The following is a 23,417-nucleotide window of genomic DNA, read 5'->3' on the forward strand; positions in this document are numbered from 1 at the left end:
GGCCGAACATGAACTTATTTCGGCAATAAGTGCACATAGGGCTAGTCAAACCGCCCAGACTAAGGTGGCTTGTTGTAAGGCGAAGATTATTGGGGTTTGGAGTCAGGAAATAGCAATTCAGTATAAAATTAATAAGACAGAGATAGGAGTACGGCTAAGCAACTGGCAGATGCCTAGTCCAAAGACTCCGAGGCCGACAAGTGTCTCAACGAATAGAGGGGTGGGTGAATGACCAGGGCTGTTTAGTTGAAACTATGGAGGGTATAATGGAGATATTCAAACAATATTATAGAGAATTATATACCCAGGATTTTGTATCCCGAGACCAGATTGAGCAATATCTGTCAAGATTCAACTTACCAGAGGTGCAGGATACTGTAAGAGAAGAACTAGAGGCACCAATCTCTATGTTAGAATTACAGACTGCACTTGAGGACTTGGCACTTGGGAAAGCGGATGGTCCCGACAAACTACCCCTGGAGGTTTATCGTATCCTCTTTCCGGTTATAAATGATTATATGTTGGCTACTTTTAATTGCTGCCCAGACGGGCAATCCCCCTCCATCTTGGGACAGTGAAAATATTGTTGTGTTCAGGAAAAAAGATAAGCCCCCTGAACTCCCTGGGTCTTACAGACCTATATCATTAATAAATGCAGACGCCGAGGTATATTCTAAAATTCTAGCAACCCGATTAGTACAAATTGTTCCCTCTTTGGTATCCCACCACCAACATGGGTTTCTTCCGGGTAGAAGCACTGTTAATCACCTGCATAGGGTTATAGCTGTGTTAGACTATGCTTCGGCTCTCCATAAAAACATTGGATTAATATTTTTTGACGCTGAAAGAGCATTTGATCGCGTGGCATGGGTATTCCTTTGGTCGGTAATGCATAAAATGGGGTTTGGGACCCATTTTTTGCTTGCTCTACAGATCATGTACAAGCGACCTAGGGCTAAGATTTGTGCGATGGGGCAAGAATCGGCTTTTGTATATATTACACGGGGTACAAGGCAAGGATGCCCATGCTCACCGCTACTATTTGCGATCTATATTGAACCACTGTTGCGAACTCTTGAAACTACGCAGGGTATACAATCAATGGTTGTGGGGAACCACCATGTACGAGTTTTAGCCTATGCTGATGACATAGCGGTAGTCACATCTGATCCGAAACAAGCATTATGTGAAATTAAGCATGCGACTCAAGAGTTTGGGAAGTCTCCAGGGTATAAATTAAATATCTCCAAAACCCAGGTTGTTTGCACTGCTGGGCTATGACCGGACGAGCCGCGAGAGACACACGAGTCTCGATATCTGGGGATTAAGATCAGGATGTTGCTCCAAGAGATAGTAGCAGTTAATTGGGCGGCTATATTAGGGTCTGTCAAAAGGCAGTTAGAAAAAGTGGAATGTTTACATCTATCGCTGGTTGGGCTACGGAATGTCTTAAAGACGTGCATATTTCCTAGAGTGCTTTATTATTTTCGGACGGTACCATTGGAGTGGTCACGCATACAATTAATGCAGCTTCAATCCATCACTGACAGGTTTATTTGGGGCTGGAAGAAGGCTCAGAGGGCTTCAAAATATAGGACGCTACCACTCTCTAGAGGAGGGGGGGGGGGGGGGGGGAGTCGAATATTGTTTTTTACTACTTAGCTTGTCTTCTCCAAAATATGGAAATCTTGGTGACTGGGGAGATACAAGGCTGTTTGAAGCCCCTAATATTTATTTGATGTTATTGGGGGACCAATCTCGACAAGTGCTGCTTAGATTTCTTAGAAAAACCAAAGGGGGTGATGGACGGAGCGTTGACAATACAAACACTCACCCCCAGTCATCTGATCTGGGTTAAATCCATCACCGTTCTTTAGCTCACTCCGCCACCCCAGTTCAGACATGGCCATATGCAAATCAGTCTGACCCTGTGCCTCATGGGAACAGTCCAGCCCGAAATGCCAAGCCATGTCTTCCCTGGACAGGAATCAAGCTTCCCAGGACCGGTTTCTGGCATTCCAGCCGTCTTCAGCCAGGCTTGCTTGAATCCAGTGGCAAAGTGAGCAAGGGACTCACGTCTGAGCATGCCCTACCAACTTAGGGCGAACAAAGAAAAACCAAAGGGGGTGATGGACGGAGTGTTGACAATACAAACACTCACCCCCAGTCAACTGATCTGGGTTTAATCCATCACCGTACTTTAGCTTACTCCGCCACCCCAGTTCAGACATGGCCATATGCAAATCAGTCTGACCCTGTGCCTCATGGGAACTGTGCAGCCAGAACTGCCAAGCCATGTCTTCCCTGGACCGAATCAAGCTTTCCAGGACCGGTTTCTGGCATTTCAGCAGTCTTCAGCCGGGCTTGCTTGAATCCAGTGGCAAAGTGAGCAAGGGACTCACTTCTGAGCATACCCTGCCAACTTAGGGCGAACAAAGAAAAACCAAAGGGGGTGATGGACGGAGCGTTGGCAATACAAACAATCACCCCCAGTCAACTGAGCTGGGTTTAATACATCACCGTTCTTTAGCTCACTCCGCCACCCCAGTTCAGACATGGCCATATGCAAATCAGTCTGACCCTGTGCCTCATGGGAACAGTCCAGCTCGAACTGCCAAGCCATGTCTTCCCTGGACCGGAATCAAGCTTCCCAGGACCGGTTTCTGGCATTCCAGTCGTCTTCAGCCGGGCTTGCTTGAATCCAGTGGCAAAGTGAGCAAGGGACTCACGTCTGAGCATACCCTACCAAACTGTAGTTTTTGCATTTTCTCACCCCGAGTGGGATGGGTATGCTCAGACGTGAGTCCCATGCTCTCCACACCACTGGATTCAAGCAAGCCGGGCTGAAGACGGCTGAAATGCCAGAAACCGGTCCTCGGAAGCTTGTTTCCGGTACAGGGAAGGCATGGCTTGGCAGTTCGGGCTGGACTGTTCCCATGAGGCACAGGGTCAGACTGATTTGCATATGGCCATGTCTGAACTGGGGTGGAGTGCAAAAAAACGATGGATTTAGGCCCAGATCTCTGTACTGGGGTGAATGTATGAAATTGTTCTGCATTCTGTCCATCAACTGTGGTTTTTGCTTAGATTTCTTGAGCAGAGCTATTATAAAAAAAACAGATTTAAAATTGTATCTGCTGCATTTAAAGAGTGGAGATGGGTAAGTAAGATTATTTCCCTTAATAGAATTAATTACTCTCCCCCCTGCGATTCTATAGAATTACTCCCTTTAATATTCTGGGGTGCTAAGATGAGGACATGGCGGGATAAAGGGATTTGTCGTGTAGGGGATGTTTTTAATGCCAGTGCTATGGTCTCATTCACAGAGTTAAGGGGCAAATATGCAATTTCACAGAATGACTTCTAACATTTGCAGTTACAGGATTTTATTTTTAAGCATCACAGTACAATTTCTATTGTTGTTAATGATTTACCAGAAACTATGATAAAACGAGCCAAGATTGGGACATTTTACGATATTATGCTTGCTACACAACGAGATGATATTGGTGCTCAGGATGTGAAATGGAGCACTAGACATGGAATTCAAGAATCTATCGATATGGCTAGTAAAGTTACCTTGACTGCCAACTTACGGGATCAACATTATAAAACTTTGTTTAATTTGTACTACACACCGGCTCAAAAGATTAAATGGGGCGATACTCATGATGGGCAATGCTATAGGTGCCAAACTGCGGCTGCTGACATAGTACATATATTTTACGATTGTGTGTGCTAGCGCCCTTTTTTTTAATCTATTGAACAATTTTTGTCTTTTACAATAAATGTTAAGGTTACGCTATCTAGAGAGATGTTGTTACTTGGGCTATGTAACGATGGAAATTTCTGCCAGAAGTATTATCCATATAGATTTTTCCTTTTTATGGCCATGTCAGTAGCCCGTTTATGTATTGCTTCAATGTGGCTGAAACCTGAGGCACCTTCGTATGAAATGTGGCGAGCGAAGTTTTATAATGTATTTCATATAGAATTTAATCTTTATCGTATTAAGTCATTGAAGAAAAAGCAATTAGGGATTCAGATTTGGCATCCTATGATACAACATATGGAGAGAGTGTGTCCTGATTAATTTCCTTGTTTTTGGCCAAGTCATCATTTTTTCATGTTTTGATTATTGTTTAACCAGTCTATTCTGTACTAAATTGTTTTTTCCTTAGTTTTCTTATAGCACAGTGACTATTGAATGATTTATGTATGATTTTTATTTGTTGCATACGCTTTGAACTGAACAATAATTTTTTTTTTTTTAATAGGAAGAAAAGTGGATGTTTGCTTATTTTAACATCCTTTTACTTTCCATTTTATGCCTCTCACCTTCCACCTCATCATCCCCACTTAAACAACCCATTAATATTGGTTCCCCTTCTTTGAACAGGAACAGTCTTGAACAGAAAGACCCACAAGGCAACATTTTTAATACCATTTGAACATTTATGATAAGAAAGTCACAGACAGGGTGGAGCCACCCCATGTCAGGCTTCTAACATCTTAACATGAGAGGGCACATGACCTTGTGTAGTCCAACTGGCAGCCATCCCTGAAATATGAAAAAAGGCTAAGACTACATGTGCAACCACAGCGAGCAAAGTTGTCCTATAAATCTACACTCTGTCCATTTCCTTGTGATTTGTGTAATACGTTTCTCTGTGAGAGAAGATTGGCTTAATTTGTTGAACCAGTAGTCTGTCTCCCCAATGAAACACATTATCACCAGCATCACTTGTGTGAAGGGGAGCTAGCCTTCACCTGCTGAGTTGGTAGTCTGTTCCTTGAATGAAGCGCAGTTTCTCCAGTGGCACTTGAATGGTCTCGAGCATAGCCTTGATAAGATTCTCATAGTAGCGGGTACGAAGCTCAAGGAGTTCCCAAGGTGCCTTCATGTTGTCGAGGTAGGCGTGAAGATCTGCAAACAGGATAGTTACCTGAGAAGAGCAGACAAAGGAGGACATTACTTCGAATTCCTAGACATTTCTGCACCTCCATGTCTCACCTTTCCTTTCACATTTCAGGGTCATCTCTGTTCACTTCAGACACTGTAGAATCTGTCCTCAAACATGAGCCAGACTCATTCCGCCATACCTTGCACCTCAAAGACAGCTCTGCCCTTGCTTCACTCCAAACACACCTAGGACAAATCCATACAACACAGGACTGCCCATATAAAAAACAGCCCTTCCATACTTCTCACATTTCCCAACACTGGATTTCTCACCCAACACTCAGAGACCACACAATAAATGTACACATGGACATAACGTTCCCTGAAATTTGGTATCCCCCTCAAGCTCACTAGCAGGAGGGGCACAATCGTGAAATCATTCATGACAGGAATACCCACAAAGCTAAACATACTAACTCAGAGTCTTGGGAGCCCAGGAAGCTGGGAACAGCCTTCACGCACAACACAAACATAAAGACTGACTCCCAACGCAGCTGGATGATAGATGACTGCTGTACAAAAATAACTTACAAAGACAACTGTTTGTTTTTAATCTGTCACGTTCCACTATCAACTAAGTACAGAACTATAATGCTTGAGAACACATGCTCTGAGAAACCACTTTCCATTCATACAAGAGGAATTATGACACAACCGTATGAGATTAAAAAAAAATAAGTGACAAGCATACAGTGTTTGCCGAAAAATACACAAGTCATGGAATGATGATATGACCTTTTAATTGAATATGGATTGGTTGGAAACGTATGAACAAGGCATCTGTGGTTGTTAGGCGTTAGCTAACACATTAAGCCCTGAAGAAGTCTCTCGTAAGGAGACGAAACGTGTTGGCTACATTGTGAAAGTCATTTTTATGAAGATTTGAATAAAGAAATTACTCTGAAAAAAAGAAACGCATGTGAATGAAGTTTATACATCCTGTGAAATTAATATATATCATATATTTACAATTGATAAATTGTGTGTGCTGATCAATCTTAAGTAACAACTCACACAATGAAGGATATGGTTAGGGAGGATAGTTTAGCAACATCTCGCCCCTCCCCTTCAGAAAAGGTATGTTTGGGAAACTCTTAACAAACCAACTCCCATACTGGGTTTGGAGATGTGTAGGGGGCGCACATAAAGCAAAGGACAGTAGGTGACCTCTGAACAAGCTCAACTCCATGATTCACGGACTGCAGATTCAATGAAAAGTCCCTACAAAAGTACACCCCACTCCCCGAGATTTCCAGTAGCATCAAATGCATGCCTACTCTTGGAGGAAACCCGTAACCCACCTACACCACATTCTCACACCTTTCAAGCACATGGGTTCAATAGAAGGTCAAAAGTCTATCTGACTCCCTTTTCAGGGTACGATCCCTGGGACAACCCACAACACACAAAGAGACCAAACATACTACTACAGAAATTCAGAAGAAAATGCCTATGGAGTTTGCTTCAATGGTCCCTCCTTCTAAACAACTGCTGCAAATTGGGAAGTGCTAATAGGATAAGTAAGTGACTGGACACTGCTGATTTACTGCATGTTACTTAAACTATCTTTTGTAGATCTTGGCCTGGTCAGTCAACCATTACTGCCATAGATGTACCCAGGAGGCTTAGGAGTCTTACTTGACACCTAGACCCAAGAATGCACATTTCTTCCTCCAGTCTCTCACTTCTATACTGGCATACTGAGGCACTAAGGAACTGTAAATAACATTATGGACAAAATATGTGGAAACCTGAATGCCACATATTTTCCATTTCATAATTCCATTACTGCTGAAGTCCAATGTATGCACTCGACGCAAAGGCTCAAAACAGCGGAGAACATCACAAGACCCCAATGCCAAGCCTCAAGTCATATGCCCTTTGCACACGGGAAAGGGTGTGTAACATACCATATTACTTATTCTATGATTTACTTTATCTAAAGGACTGTTATGTGATTCTAAAGATACACTTCCTCTCGTAGCGTTGATACCACCAGTGCAGATGTACTCTGGCGACCTGCAGCAGAGGGCAGTTACCTCATGTAATAAGTGGCTCAATTGAGTACTCCTACCTGGAAGCTGCGTCCAAATGCCAAAAGCTTATAACGCTACACAAAAACAGACAGCCCTAACTGAGGAGACCTGTGACCATGTGTCCAAAAAGGACATTGACAGTATACTTAACCGATATAACTCACACTGATGAATGGACAAACATTGAACTAATCTCTGCAGTAGAGGGAATATAGGTACGGTATTTCTTCTAGACAACTTGACTGAAGTTAAAACAATACAGACTCCCCCCAGTAACACTATACACTTCTTCTTTAAATGCCTCCTGTACAACTTCAGATTACCAAGAAAATATACATGGAGATGCCATACTAAATCAGCTTTAACAGCCTGGAGCAAATCTTTCTGACCAAAACTTGGTCAATTTAATCTCTCACCCTATGCTGGACATATTAACCATACCGAGTATCATTTTATCAGACTAGATACTACAGACGAAACAGATGGGGGATTAGCAATACTTCATTAAAAAAATCCTTAAAATCATAATCCAACGATTATCAGTACTCTACCTGCAGCGTCTGGGATGGCAAAAAGGAGACTGCTGCATCACTTTTATCTTCATTCTCACTGAATATTATAATTCAACTCTATATACGCCATTTGGCAGGAGGGGTGGGGGTATTTTGGGCATGGTCAACAGTTCATGTGGCAAGATGTATTCTCCTGGGATCATGGCCAGCTGCCATGCTGCCCATCACAGAGAGCTGGACCGAAGCAGAGACACCACTGTAGCACCACAGCTACCGGAAATGATTTGGTGCCTGCCTGAAAAAGATCACTGAAGATTATATAAAGCAGAATACAACCAGGACACAAAAAAGGCACCTGCTGCAGGCTTTCGGGGTATCCCAAAGGTAGTGTAAACATTTAAGGTACACCAGGAGAACTCAAAGGCTGATACCTACAGGCACAAGTAGCACCACAGCCTCTAACATAGTGGGAAAGCCAACCGGGTAGTGAATTGAAAGTGAGACATTCAGGAAACACTGGAGAAGGCCCTCACACTGGTATCCTGAGTGCAACAGCCTTGAGAAACCTGCACGAGGAGCACACCAACCCATTAGAGACCCAAATTCGAGGTGAGAGTACACACACAAGGGGCGGGGGTGGGGGGGGGGCATGCATAAACACTAGGCACAACAATGGGAAGTGGGGGCCGAAGCATACGATGCCGACAAAAGCAGAAAACAAATCTTTGGATTTCGGCGGGCAAGCCGGTTTATAAAAGAGCCTAAAATTAGGTCTGGGAATAAGAAAAGGCACATAGGTTGCTTTATCGGGAGGGGCTGGAGAATATGCCCAACAACCAAGACCAATAAGGGACAATTAGAGCCTCCTATTGTCTGGAAGTACCACAAGCATCAGAAATGATTGATACCTCCTTATTTGCTTAATGTCCATGTAAACAATATACTGACTTGAATAGACAAAGCATCAAAGCGGTCTTTGCCAACAGGCTGCAAAAGAACATAGCACATCAAAGCTTTCAGAATCGCCTGCATGTCCTACGCTAATATAATGGTGTGTTTACCGCAAAGAAAGACAAAAACCAGCAACCACATTGCCACAGAAACAGTGACGGAACGGTGGCTATTGGGCCAAAAAATAGGTGACCTAGGAATTACAGTGGAACAAAGTAACGCCATTGACTCACTTGATCATATTGTGAGCAACCCCACACGGACCTGAAAGTGTTCAAATGGACAATAATCAAATATGGGCAGAGTAAAAGTAAATAAGAAGCAGGCAGTAATCATGAGGCAACAAGCCATGGGTGTTTCTGCACACAAGATCTATAGAAAGAGAACAAAAATCCGCTCCACCAGATAAATTAGACAAGACCATGGAATCACTGTCTGTCTCGAATGAGGTCCTAGAAGCAAAGATTGACACAATGGTGGCATACATGGGACAATCAACAAAAGTTGCCGGACAAGTAAATCAGACAGAGAAGGCGCTAGGTGAAAGCTGCTCCACCACAAACGCTCTGAAGAAACAAGTCTTTGACCTTACGTCTTCTTTATAGGGATTGAGATATGGTACTACTGAAGGGCAGAACTTTGAGATACTTTAAAGTTGAAAACCATTCAGTGTCCGGTCTCCTGGATTCCACTGCAGCAGTCTAATAAAAACAAGCACTGGTGTTGCCAATAGGTCTCGCATTAGAAAAGTTTGAGCTATTGGTCTTGTAAATGACAATTTTTTTTATTTATGGGTTGGTTTTGAAAATAGCTAAATTAATAGCTTTGTCATTTACAATGCCAATAGTTTTAAATTTCGCAAATGTGACACCTATTGTATTTGTAATGCAACATGTTTGTATTTTCGTGACTTAGATGTATTGATATTACAAATTACAATGGCTTTTAATTGTTTTAAATAATTGATACTTAAATAAAAGTGATTTTAATTTATAATGGCAATAGCTGAAACTTTTGTAAATAACTTTTGTGAAGATTATGTTCAGTGTATTTTATTGTGACGAAAATCCAAGAACAGAAGTGAAATATTAACATCTTTTTGTGACATTTGTAATAAAGCTTGAAACATTGAGAGAACATATTTAAACCAGTTGTTGTTGAATAGTTGCGCAGATTGAAGCTGGGGTGGCGCTGAGGGGTGCTGTGGTGGTGCTGAGTGGTGCTGTGGTGATGCTGAGTGATACTGGGATGGTGCTGAGTGATGCTGAGGTGGTACTGTGGTGCTTCTGAGTGATAATGATTGATGAGTGATAATGGGGTGGTGCTGAGTGGCGCTGCTGAGTGATGCTGTGGTGGCGCTGCTGAGTGATGCTGTGGTGGTGCTGCTGAGTGATGCTGTGGTGGTGCTGTAGTGGTGCTGAGTGCTGCTGTGGTGGAGCTGAGTGGTGCTGTGGTAGTGCTGAGAGGTGCTGTGGTGCTGCTGAGTGGTGCTGCTGAGTGGTGCTGCTGTGGTGGTGCTGAGTGATAATGTGGTGGTGCTGAGTGATAATGTGGTGGTGCTGAGGGGGTGAGATTTTGTGTGAGGGTGAGTGGGGGTGTGAGAGGGTGAGAGGGTGAGTGAGGGTGGGGGGGGGTGTGAGGGTAAGGGTGAGGGTGTGTGAGAGTGGGGTGTGTGAGGGTGAGTGGGGTGGGTGAGTGGGGGGGTGAGGGGGGAGAGGGTGAGTGAGTATATGTGAGGGTGTGTGAGGGTAAGGGTGAGGGGGTATGAAGGTCATAGAACAATCTCCCCTGCAGCATTGTACATATCAATTAATAATAGTGCCTGGCAATGGTCATCCTACACCCATGATGGAGAAGGAAATGGAGCATCCCGTATGTAGAAGAAAATCGAGCGGAAACCAGAGAAAGAAAGTGACTGGCTCTCCTTGGAAAGAATGAACGCGGGAGATGAGGCGAATGCGTCGCAATGTTAGAAGACATAACACCACATCACTGGTTAGGCAGCTGATTCTAGTACAGAGTCTGCCATGAATAGGATTATACATTTCGATTTCGGGTACCTGGAGATGCACCAGAGCTGCTGATAACCAGCCATGCCTTACAGGGGGAGCCAGCGAGTGGGAGGGAGGGCCTGATCTTTTGGAATGTGTATGTGCTAAGATCGGAGTTGAAGGGATACAATAGCGATGAAGGGGGAAAAAAAGGAGTTGGGAGGGTATAGAGAGAGAGTTAGCCGGTACCAGGGTGTAGTGAAAACCAACAGGCAGCTGTTCCTCTGCACAGGGCATCTGGATGCTCATCTTCATAACCACAATGGAGTGAGTCAGCAAGTCCCACCACACCGGAGTAGTGTACAATATAATCATGATAAACTCTGTGTCACAAAATTAAGCACCCGGGCTCTCCTTGTAATGAGCTGCATTCATACTATAGCCAGGTGTTTATTTTAATTTTCTGTAATGAAGGAAAAAATAATAGTATTTAATTAACTAATCAGGGGGCATGAAAGTGGCGCTGATTCTGAACAAAGAAATGCAAGCTCAAAGTGAAAGCTGCACCTTTAATAAATAAATAAAGGCACACTGCCATGAATTGTTTTAGTGGAGTTCACCTCTGCTACTCCTTTACATTAGTATTGAAAGCGGCTCAGTGGAGTTACATTTTAAGTCAAAGTGTTGCCGTGCAAACTCGGGAACTAAGAGGGAATGGTGCGTGGTGTAAACAGTAACTGTGCACACGTCAGATAAACAATTTTGTATACATGTGTTGTAGGACAAACGGAAATGAAGTTAGCAGCCATATCCCGCAGGAGCGACACTGCTTCCCTGTTCTAAAGATTTCCGATTACAGTTGTACCCGACTGTTCCTGATTTAGATTACTTCCTGATACGCCCAGAACGCGGACCAATCCCAGTTCTTACGAACACTCTACCGTACTAGCTCTTCACCCCACCACACCATTTTCAGCCCTGATGAATCACAGGCTTCGTCCTGCTTGATGAAACACGTGTCGGCAGGCGTCTGTATACCCTCTAAGGAGGATTACATAAAGCTTTCAACAAATCAACAGCTTCATTTCCGTTTGTCCTACAACACATGTATACAAAATTGTTTATCTGACGTGTGCACAGTTACTGTTTGTACGTTCTATAGTGTTCTAGCACCACTTGCTTGAACATTAGTTAGAGGTTATAGGGTTTTCCTCTATACTGTCTGCACCGTCCTATCCTATCATCATCCATCACCATACTCTACCCGCACCGTTTGAGCGCCCTTCACCTGTACATACCAAACCCACAGCAGATCACATAATGGTGCGTGGTGTTTCAAGCTGCTTGCATAGTACTTATTCAAAAGTACGGTCTACAAAATAAACCAGCAGGCAAAGAACAACAAGGGAGGAAGGGTGACGAGACGCATGGGGAGCAGCAGCCTTTGATGTGCCGGCCGGCCATGCAGTGAATAATTAGGGGAGGAGAAATGCCGGCCTGAGGTCGATCGCAAAGCAACAGATGGCTGTGGGGTATGACAAAAGGAGAGAAAGCCTGTGAGCTTATGAAGCTACAAACACTACACGATTCACACCACACACAGACAGGGCCTCATTCTATTATACAGAATTAAGACACCTACTTTAAACCATTTATGAGTGTGCTTGTGGTTGTGAGGGAGGAAAATACATGATAGATTTAAACACACCACAAATCCCTGCCCTTTTGTGGATAGACGGGTATTATCCTAAGCAGGTTGTGCGGGCAGGGAATGGAATCCTCAGCGGACCATGGACCGGTGTAGTAAGAGGGCCCGGGCTGTAAGCTTTGACACTCCCTGCCTCTTTTGTACGGTGGCCGCATCAGGCTTCCATGGCAAAAGAAAGCCACAAATAAAGGTTCAGAGGAGAGATTGGCGCAGGTAGCCGAATAAAAGAAAGCGCGAGGGACACAAAAGAGAAGAGGGGAAGCAAATACCGAAAAGAGTGAGCAGGGAAAGAGACTGAGAAAAGAGAAAGACGTAGTGGATGGAAAGAGTTCGAAAAGGGACACGAGACACGGGTGGGAGAACAGAAGGAGACTGATCAATGAAGGAACAGGAAGTGGAACATAAGACGCCCTCAACAGAGGCCTTAGAAGAGAGAGTGGTCAAGATGGAGATCATCAAGAGAGAGGGTGAGGCGAAATGGACATACTGAGTTGTGGGCAGCAGGAGAGAGACAGGCAGAAGAGGACCGGCCGAGTAGGGAAAGCTGGCAGGAAGTGCCTATAGGAGAGAGACAGGGTCACGAAAGGCATGGGGCATCCGAGGTAAGAGAGGCGGGGTAGAGGGAGACAACCTGACTAGCAGGTTTGAGATTTGAGAGAAGACAAAGGCTCTGAAGGGGGCTGGTCGGAGATGGCAACAGGTTAGGGATGTACTGAGAAGCACAGACCGCAGCGGATTTTGAGGGGAGAGGTTGGCTTACTAAGGACTGATAGATAGAACAAAAAGCAGCAGCAATGCAAGGCACACCTTCCGCCGCTGTGCGTTCACTGTGTCCATCCTGGCAGCCCTGGGAGAAGTAGATGAATGCTTCCACCCACTTTCAAATAGTTTGCTGACTGAGGCTGAAGCGTGAAGTTGGGGCTTCTGGAACTCCCGTGGGATGGAGACAGCATGGGTCCCGTCAATTAACGCAGTGTTTACTCCAGCCAGAGTCAGGGCTACTCAGTGTCCAAGTGTTTGGGAGAAAGTGACATGTGTTTACTGCGTCTTAACTCGGAATGGGAAGGAGGCTGCGAAGGGCAGAGCAGCCAGCCGCTGCAGAGAGCCCCACGCACCGTCATGGGAGCAAAGCCAGCTCCAGCAGGCATGCCTATCACTGGAAGCCGTACAGAGGCTGGCACGGAAAGTAAGTCCCTTATCAAACAATCCTCGAAGTTAATGAAGAATAAAAAATAAAACAAGGAAATGACGAGCAACGTGATGAGAAAGGGAGGGGGAAAACAAGAAAACAATGGGAAGCGAGCAAAGCCATTAAAAAACACATGATACAAACGGTGCGAGGAGGTGGCTCAACATATAACGCTGCTGCCTTTGGTGCAGGAAAACAGGGTTCAATCCTCGGGGTGGGCTGCATCATTCCAGTGCCTTTTCATAATAAACAAACTAAACGTAAATAAATAAACAGCGTCGGGTAAGGGCAAGAAGCTGCCAAATGTGGAAATGCAAGCCGGGAAACTGAAAGAACGGCCGGCCACTGGCCAGCCATGAATAATTAGGGGAGGAGAAGCCGCACAGCACACGCTGGGAGAAGCCCTTTGATGTGCTGTGCGGCCGGGAAAAAATGCAATTAGGAGGGAGGGAGGCTGATGCGCGTGCTTGTTTGGTCACGTGATTCACGTGAACTCAACCAAAACCGCAGCAAGAAGCCCTTGGTTTGACGAGGATTTTGAGCACTTGAATTCTCGCTCCGCTCAATGCGCTTGCGCGCATTGATAGGTCGCGAGACCTAAAAAGAAAAGTGTCCTTTTTGTAATCTATACAATTTTCAGAGTTAATTGGACGGTAGTGCCGTTGGTTTTCTGTTCCGGGGTCAGGGACTTGGGACATTGCCAATGTGTGTTACTAAGGTTCCAAATCTGGGGATCACTGATTAAGAAGAAAAGGGTGAGATGCATAGTTGTGTTGGTGTGACTGGAGGTCTATCTCCTTAATTCTGACTGTGGGCCTCCACACTATGACATGCGGCAGAAATAGGACTGTAAAGCAAAATTAATAGTCTATACTAATACATTTTTCTTACTTGAAGTGTTTTAGAAATGGGATCTGTGAATAAAAGATTCAAAATGCACGTTAAGATTAATGTAGTTATATTTGTAGAGAACACGAATACCAAAAAAAGGCTTCTTGGCGCGGTGTCTGAAACAGTATCTGAAGGAAGGGGAACAGCCAGGTCTTCTAACTGTTTTCTGAAACTAAGCAAACTGGTCTGCGCTCTAAGGTGATCAGGCAGTGTATTTCACCATTTACAGGTAGTTTTGGAGAAACTTCTTCCCCACCAAAGGGCCTTCTTAATCCTAGAAACCACTACCTTATTGGCAGTAGAATATCGAAGAGTATGGATGGGTGCATCCCCCGTTAAAGTCTTTTGGAGGGAGAGAGGACCAACATCGTGAAGGGCCATATGGGCCCAGCATAGCGCCTTGAATTTAATACGCTCCCTGATGGGCAGCCAGTGAAAATCAAGGATGCTCTGTGAAATGGAACAGAATTTGCGGAGGTTCAGCAGCACTTGGACTGCAGTATTTCGGACAATTTGCAACTTACGGAGATTGCGCTGCGGAGAGCCTACTTGCAAAGCGTTACAATAATCAAGCCTCAAAATCACCTGGGCTGAAATTACAGTTTTTGCTTAGCTCTAGGGGAAGAAAGATACAGATTTTCTTTAAAACGTTCAGGGTAATTAACCCTTTCCATGCTCATGACGAGCTCAGCTCGTCATGATGCACGGTTGAGCTGTGCTGATGACGAGCTGAGCTCGTCATGAATAGTAGGAATGACGAAAAGTTAGCATAGGAGGGGAAAACACCTAGCAGCCAAGGTGTTAAACAGGCAGAGGTTGTCCGATTTACATGGTCATCAAACACCAGCTTGGTATCGTGTTTGAAACAGAGGTCCAGGTGGCATTCCTTCAGGAGACTGACCTAACAAAGCGTGAATCTGAGTGATTACAGTGTAGGTGGGGGAAACAATCACATTCCATGTAGTTCTCATTCTACACAAAGCATACTTACAATAAGGCCAGGTGAACCCTTCACGACTGCAGAGGTTCACACAGATAAGGAGGCCGTTTTGTTATCATCTGGGGTAAACTATACAGGGCTGACATTGCATAACATAGCCTGTATGCCCCCAATGCCGACCAGCTAACCATTTTGACCAATCTACCTTCAAAACTGGCTCAATGGCCACATACTCCAACAATGATGGGAGGTGATTGGAACACAATGCTGTCTGTTGCACTGGGCTGTTCTCATCCACCACTAGCTAGCAAGCCAGGGGTTCCTTAAGTGGCTGACATACTGGAGAGTCATTGATGCATGGAGACACAGGAAAAGGGAGTACACTTTTTATTCCTAGATTCATTACTTCTATGCAAGATGTGACTGAATTTTGCGTGCAAAAGCCTTCTAACCCTGCTGTGGGGTTCTTGGAGTACCTTGGGTGGACTTTACCTGAACATAACCCTCTTTTACTGGGAAGGGCATGGGATTGACAACCCTCATCCATTCCCATAGGGAGGCTACAGAAAATGTAGGCGATTTAATTACACTGAATAAAAGTTGAGATCCCACAGTGAATAAGAAAAAGCTGGACAACTCCTACTCTGGTTGATTAAGCCGGAATTGGGAGGTACACTGATAATGCAGGCAAGATAAGGGCTTGGGCAGGTGGTGCATCACCATAAGGAATGCAATTATGCATTCCTAGAGTACTATATAACCGAGTATGGGGAAAAGGATGGAGCATCACCAGGCAACACTGAATCCTACTTCGATACAGTATCCCTGAAACTGATCCCTGATGAATCCATCGAGTCGCTGGATGTCCCAGTGACTGTAACAAAGGTGAGAGAAGCATTCAAAGACATGGTCAAAGCATAAGCTCAGGAAGTGACGGCTTGGCATACCACAGTTAACTTGAATGTACTTGGTTGACGTGGAACAGAGAAGCCTAACGGCAAAAATTAGAGGCCATGATTCTATCTCTCGCCAGACCCCATCAAGACGTACTGCCTAGGGCTTCTATCCAACTTGAATTTGGAATATAAAATACTGTGTAAAGTCCTATCAAGATTTTTCTATCCTCTCTCTATGATCCATCTGGACCAAAAATGTGTTCATTCCTACACAAAACACCTCACTAAACATTAGGAGACCTTTTCAAGATTGTGGAAGAAACCCCATAGGACATCCTCCATGGTGCCATTGTTGTACTGGTCGACCTGGAAACAGGTTAGTTGTGCTCAAATAGATGGGGATAGGATGCAATTGGTTTAAGCGGATCTCCTTGCTATATTCTATACCAGGGTTCAGTGTGCGAACTGGCAAACTTATCTCTACCCGTTACAAAGGCACCAGGCAAGGGTGCCTGCCTTTCTTCCATGCTCTTTGCAAAAGCCATGAACCAGGTCGCTGAAATTCTGAGAACAGAAGGCAAAATGAGGCGCATTTTCCTAGTTGATGGAGTACTTGTGATCGCTTTATAAGCAGATTTAATGCTCTTATTTTGGAGAGATGGGAAGGTAAGGCTGAGATGTATAGTACAACATCGTGAGGAACTCAGTAAAATATCCAGCCTCAGAGAGGCATGAATACTGAGAGAAAAGCACAATGGAAGGAGTACAGTTGTCTTGTATAATAGAGACAAACTATTTCTTAGTGTTGCAGAGTATTGTACTTTGTCTAAATATAGTACCTACATGCTGTATACTGGAAGACAAACCCTCCATCACACAAACACAGTTATTATCGCCCCAACCAAAACCACTTCCGGATTGGTCACCTTAATGGTAAAACAGATTGATTTTTGATCAGAACGGAGCACAGGATCAACAGGGAGACAGTAGTTTGTTTTTTGATTATATTACTTGTTGTTGACATCATTCTTGGCACAATACTATAAACTCTCTGAACCAGCTATATTGCCTTGTATTTCTGACAAAATTAAACCAAGAGCCTTGTATCATGTTAGGCAGTTTCACATGTCAGGCTGTACATGAATGCTCTTGAATTGTAAAATCAATAAACAGATTTTTAAACAAAAAAAACATATGAAAACCACACAACCACACACACACACACACACACACCCACCCACCCACCCACCCACCCACCAAGGACCTCTTCATAACAAAAGGATGGAGGATCAAGATCTATACTCCAGTCCCGGTAGACCGTTCAAACCATTTCCCTCATCTCCTTCTTCATTCCTTACTTAAAAACTGAAAGCACTGGACATAAGAAATGGGTAAGAGATCCGAGGTACATTGATACCCTCATACATACTTTGGAAGTCGCACAAATAGAACAATCCATCCCTCCAGAGCCGGAGATCAATAGCCTCACCGGTCAATACAATGAGAACATTGAAGATATAATGAACAACTGCGCCTAGAGCACTGACAAGGCATCACATTAAAAGGCAAAAAGACTGTGCATTAATAATTTAAACAGCTGAAAGTGGGTAGGAACATCCTCAGAGCAGCAGAAACAATATGGCAGCAAGACCCATCTACAGGCTGCCTATACTGGAATGGAAACAGGCAAGGAAAAAAAGTTGTAAAAAGATTTGGGTTTGAGAAACAAGCCACTCTCCTTTCATCGGGGAGTTCACCAAAAGTTCCCAAAAAATATCTGACGAGTTCAATACTTTCTAAGTAGAGGATGTAAAGAAGATTGAATTTTGCCCCGAATACCTCAAAAGCTCAAGACCACAGTGTTACCTCAAAAAAAGCTAAGGTACTTTGGTCTTCATTTAAAGAAATCACACAATAGAACTAATTATCAGCACCAAACCGAAATATTTCTATTTTCAAATAACCCTTCCCACTACACTCCTCAAGGAAATTAGCGCCTCTGTTACTCGCAAATGGATCAACCGGATTAATATTTGGCTGTCTCAAGCTGCTTAAGAATGTTCAAAGTCACTTCATTTGAAAAAACACACCTGGGGCTAGCTGAGTTAATCTGAATAATTGTGCCTGGCCTCTTATCTTCCCTTCCTGGATAAAGTCTTGACGAGCAGCATGGTGACCAATTCTAATGCTTAATCAAGGAAAACAACCTATTCGATATGGTGGGGTAAGGCTTCCGAATGCAATACTGGAATTGCAACAACAACAAAAAGTTGATGACCTACTCAATAGCATTGAGAAAGGAGAGTGTCCCCGCCTCCATCTCTTCGTTGAACTATTACCTGCATTTGAAATTGTGTACCATCCCACTTTCTCAAAAATGCTCAAAGAGTGAAAGGAGATTAATGAAGCTATTCTTAGCTAGTGCTCCTCATACTTGAAAAAGTGGGTGTCATGGCCTAAAAACTCAATTTAAAGCACAAGTTACTACTTGTGTAACAATATATCTGTAAGAGACATTATTTAGTGATAGATTCCTTACCTTAGAATATCCCCAGGCGTCAGACTGGATCCGGAAACTTTTGCGTAGCAGTACCCTTGCGCGTCGGTAGGCGTCGTCTGCGGCTCTGCGTCCGTCGTCGGCGCCGTGATGACGTCGGAGTACTTAGACGCCGCCTCCGCGTGCTGACGTCAGTTCTTAGACACAGCTTTTCCGCGCCAGAAGCGCAGAGCCATGCCAAAAACCAAAACTGGTGCCATGAAACTAGGGCCCTGAAAGGGGATGACCTTAACCCTAGATATCGGTTCGCAGAACGGGGAGGATGGGTGGGTCGGTAAGGAATCTATCACTAACTAATGTCTCTTACAGATATATCGTTACACAAGTAGTAACTTGTGCATCTGAAAGAGACACGTTAGTGATAGATTCCTTACCTTAGAATAGATACCCCAGCAATACCATCCCCGTGGTGGTGGGTCTGCGAACCAATAAACACACCAGAAAGTCCTGGAGGACGGAACGGCCAAAGTAGCCGTCCCTCCGGACTTGACTGTCCAGGCAATAGTGTCTTGCAAACGTGTGCAGCGAGGCCCACGCAGCCGCCTGGCAAATGTCCTGCAAGGGCACACCTCGGCCCAAGGCAGTTGTAGTGGCCGTGGCTCGAGTGGAATGAGCCCTCAGCCCAACAGGGGGTTCCTTCTTAGCCAAGGAGTAACACGCCTGGATGCACAAGATAATCCACCGGGAGATGGTCCGCTTGTGCACCGCTTTCCCTTTCTTAGCGCCCGCGTATCCAACAAAGAGTTGATCATCCACCCGGAACTGTTGTGTGCGATTCAGATAAAATGAGAGCGCATGTTTTGGGTCCAGACGGTGGAGCCTCTCCTCCTCTCTCGAGGGGTGCGGAGGCGGAAAGAAGGTGGGCAACGTGATGGATTGCCCAATGTGGAAGGCCGTGACTACCTTGGGTAGGAAGGAGTGCCTTGTCCGTAACACAACCTTGTCCGGATGGACTGAAAGGAAAGGAGGCTTACAAGATAGAGCCTGGAGCTCACTCACTCTCCTGGCAGAGGTGATGGCTACCAGGAAGGCAGTCTTCAAAGAAAGAAGGCGAAGAGGACAGTTGTGAAGTGGCTCAAAGGGAGTGCACATCAGAAACGTAAGAACCAGGTTGAAGTCCCACTGAGGCATCACGAAAGGAACAGGAGGAAACGTATGAGAGATGCCCTTCAGGAATCGATTAACGATAGGGGACTTGAACAAAGAAGGCTGGCCAGGCAGCCACAGAAAGGCTGAAAGAGCTGAAAGATAGCCCTTGACAGTGCCCAGAGCAGAGCCCTGCTGGGAAAGAGAGAGAAGAAAGAGGAGAACCTCAGAAAGAGGGGCATTGAGGGGATCCACAGCCTTTGCTGTGCACCATGCCACAAATCTGTTCCACCTGCAGGCGTATACCGACTTTGTGGAGGGACGCCTGGCTGCCAGAATGATGTTACAGACTTCAGGAGGCAAGTCAAATGGCCTCAACTGTCGCCGCTCAATCTCCAAGCATGGAGGTGGAGACTGGACAGGTTCGGGTGGCTGCTGCTGCGACAGAAGGTCCACCTGAAGAGGCAGACGAACCGGGGAATCGACTGACATACTGAGTCGCTCGGGATACCAGTACCTTCGTGCCCAGTCCGGGGCCACAAGGATAACTTGGGCCCGGTTGCGCCTGATCTTCTTCAGCACTCTGGGCAGAAGTGGTATAAGCAGAAAGGCGTACAACAGACCGCAGCTCCACTCGCGTCGAAAAGCGTCTCCGAGCGAGTGCCGCCTTGGAAATTCTAACGCGCAGAACTGATGACATTGCGCGTTCTCTTCGGTGGCGAATAGATCTAACCAAGGCTCTCCCCACTGCTGAAAGAGGCCTTGAGCCACGTCCGAGTTCAGACGCCATTCGTGATCCATCGAGCACCGTCGGCTGAGTTCGTCCGCCCGGGCGTTCAGAGAACCTGCCAGGTGTTGAACCATCAGAGTCACGCCCTGATGTTCCAGCCATTGCCAGAGGCGCAGAGCCTTCTGGCAGAGGGTCCACGACCCCATTCTGCCCTGCTTGTTGCAGTACCATATGGCGGTGGTGTTGTCCGTGAACACTTGCACTACACTCCTTTGGACAGACAGGAGGAATGCCTTCAGTGCTAGACGAATCGCCCGCAGCTCCAACAGGTTGATATGAAGCCGGGACTCCGCCGGAGACCAGAGGCCTCTGATCTCCGCCTCTCCCAAGTGGCCTCCCCAGCCCTGGAGGGACGCGTCCGTCACAACTACGTGCTCCGGTTGGGGAAGGGAGAGGGATCTGCCGTTGACCCAATCGCGGTCCGTGAGCCACCACTGCAGCTGTCTCGCAGTGCCCTCCGAGATCAGGACATGGTCGGGCAGGTTGCCCCGATGCTGGGCCCACTGAAACTTCAGGTCCCACTTCAGAGCCCGCATCCGCCACCGTGCGTGATGCACCAGAAGGATGCAGGAGGCCATCAGCCCCAGAAGCCGCAGCGTCAACCTGACCGAAACTCGGGATAAAGGCCGGAAGATCGGAATCAGAGCCTATATATCCCGAACCCGCTGTTCGGGCGGGTAAACCCGAAACTGCGCCGAGTCGAGAAGCGCTCCGATGAAAAGGAGCTACTGAGAGGGGCACAGGTGTGACTTCAGCACATTGATGGAAAATCCCAGCTGGTGCAGGAGATCCGCCGTAGTCTGGAGGTGGCTGACGACTGTCTGGGGCGAGCCCGCCTTCAACAACCAGTTGTCTAGGTAGGGGAAGACTGACACCCCTAACCTGCGCAGATGAGCTGCGACCACCGCCATCACCTTCGTGAACACCCGTGGGGCGCTGGTAAGGCCGAAAGGGAGCATGGTAAACTGAAAGTGCTCGTGGCCTACCGTGAACCGCAGGTAACGCCGGTGAGCCGGCAGGACGGGGATGTGGAAATAAGCGTCCTGCAAGTCCAACGCTACCATCCAGTCTCCTGGGTCTAGGGCAGCTAAGACCTGAGCCAGAGTCAGCATTTTGAACTTCTCCTTCCGGAGGAAGCCGTTGACGTTCCTCAGATCCAAGATAGGGCGTAGGCCCCCTTTGCCCTTCTTGGGTACCAGAAAGTAGTGGGAGTAGCAACCACGTCCTACTTCTTGCCCAGGAACGCGCTCGATGGCCCCCTTGGCCAAGAGGGCCGAAACTTCCTCCTGCAGGAGACGCAAGTGATCCCCCGATACGCGGTGGTGTTGCGGTGGCATGGCTTGAGGAGTCGTCTCGAAGGGGAGTGAGTAGCCCCTCCGGACGATCTGCAGCACCACCTGTCCGAAGTGACAGTGCGCAAGTGAGAGTGGTGATGGCGAACCCTGCCTCTCACTGTCGTCACATGGGCCGAAAAGCACGGACTAGGCGGGTTTAGAGGTGGATGCCGCGGGGGCAGGTGTGGACTGACTCTGCCTGGTTCCCCGACTGCCTTCGCGGCGGTTTCCACGTCCGCCGCCGCGCTGGACGACAGTCTGCGGCGAGTGGCTGGCGGCACGTGTGTGGGCACCTCTTCCCTGGCCGCGAAAGGCACCAGTTTGCTGGCGCGGGCCGAGAGGCCCAAGGACTTGGCCGTAGCCCTGGAGTCCTTAAAGCGCTCAAGCCCGTGGTCTGCCTTGTCGCCAAAGAGACAACGGCCATCGAACGGCATGTCCATAAGAGTGTTCTGGACATCTGCCGAGAAATTGGCGGATCTCAGCCAGGCGTGGCGTCTCACCGCCACTGTCGTAGCCATCGCTCTGCCTAGCGAGTCGGTAGTATCCAGCCCACACCTGATGGAATACTTGGCTGCGTTCCGGCCCTCCACAGGGCTTGGCCGAGTTTGGCCCGTACCTCCAACGGGCACTCTGGCAGCACTTCCGCCACCGTCTCCCACAGAGAGTGGGTGTAGCGGCCGAAGAGGCATGCGGTGTTGGAAGACCGCAGTCCCAAACTAAGGGATGAGAATATCTTCTTTCCATAATTCTCGTTCCTCTTGGATTCCCTGTCCGGCGGGGCCGTCGGGAATGCGGTCTGGGAATTAGAGGCCTGGACGACCAGACTCTCGGGGGTGGGAGGACAGGAAACATGGGTCGCCCGGAGCCGGGCGGTGGCGTCTGGCCACGTTCCTATCTACGGGCGAACCAGTAGCGGTCCTGGACCAAGTGCCCAAAAGAACGTCGGTCAAGGCCTTATTAAACGGCAGCAGAGGCTCCATTGAGCATGACTGCGGCTTAAGGACCTCTGTGAGGAGGTTAGTCCTCACGGCCGCGACGGGGAGCTCAAGGCCCAAGGCCTTGGCAGCCCTCGTCAACACCACACCATAGGTAGCCCCCTCCTCCGAAGCCACGGTAGGAGGAGAGACAAATCCAGTGTCTGGAGAGGTGTCCAGGCCACTGGCCTCCCCCAGGTCTCCTGCCCAGTCCATATTAGACTGACACTCCTTGGTCAGAGGGTCCTCAGAGCCCTCCCAATCCTCCTCATCACCCATCTCCTGAGATTCAGGGTTGTAATTGTATGAGGTCGGTTCATAGAAGTAAAAATCTCCAAACAGCGTCTGGTGCGGCGCCGATAGGCGCCGTCCTGACGTCGGAACCGAAGCAAAGGAGGTATCTGGGACGGCGCCGCCCGAGGACGGCGCCGGAGGTGACACCACACGGACCGACGCCGGGGGGGGGGGGGGGGGGGGTCGTAAGGTCCACCGGTGACGATATAGAGCCCGAAGGCGCCGGTGCCGCTGTTCCCTGCGGCGGTGTCGGGATCGTGGGGCCCTGCGGCGCCGGCGGCGTCGGGTCGAAGCACCCAACGGCG

The 23,417-nt window shown here is 47.0% G+C and overlaps 1 protein-coding gene across 2 annotated transcripts in view; it reads right to left on the minus strand.

Moving 5' to 3' along the window:
* Positions 1 to 23,417, minus strand: part of YARS1 (tyrosyl-tRNA synthetase 1) — a 115,516-nt gene that overhangs the window by 26,450 nt on the left and 65,649 nt on the right. For both annotated transcript variants that reach the window (XM_086955717.1, XM_086955718.1), the window contains one exon: positions 4,771 to 4,946. In XM_086955717.1, the coding sequence (XP_086811843.1) occupies positions 4,771 to 4,946 (176 nt within the window). The remainder of the gene's footprint in view (positions 1 to 4,770; positions 4,947 to 23,417) is intronic.

This window comes from Lissotriton vulgaris, chromosome 2_1 (genome assembly GCF_964263255.1).
Source record: "Lissotriton vulgaris chromosome 2_1, aLisVul1.2, whole genome shotgun sequence".
Classification (NCBI taxonomy): Eukaryota; Metazoa; Chordata; class Amphibia; order Caudata; family Salamandridae; genus Lissotriton; species Lissotriton vulgaris.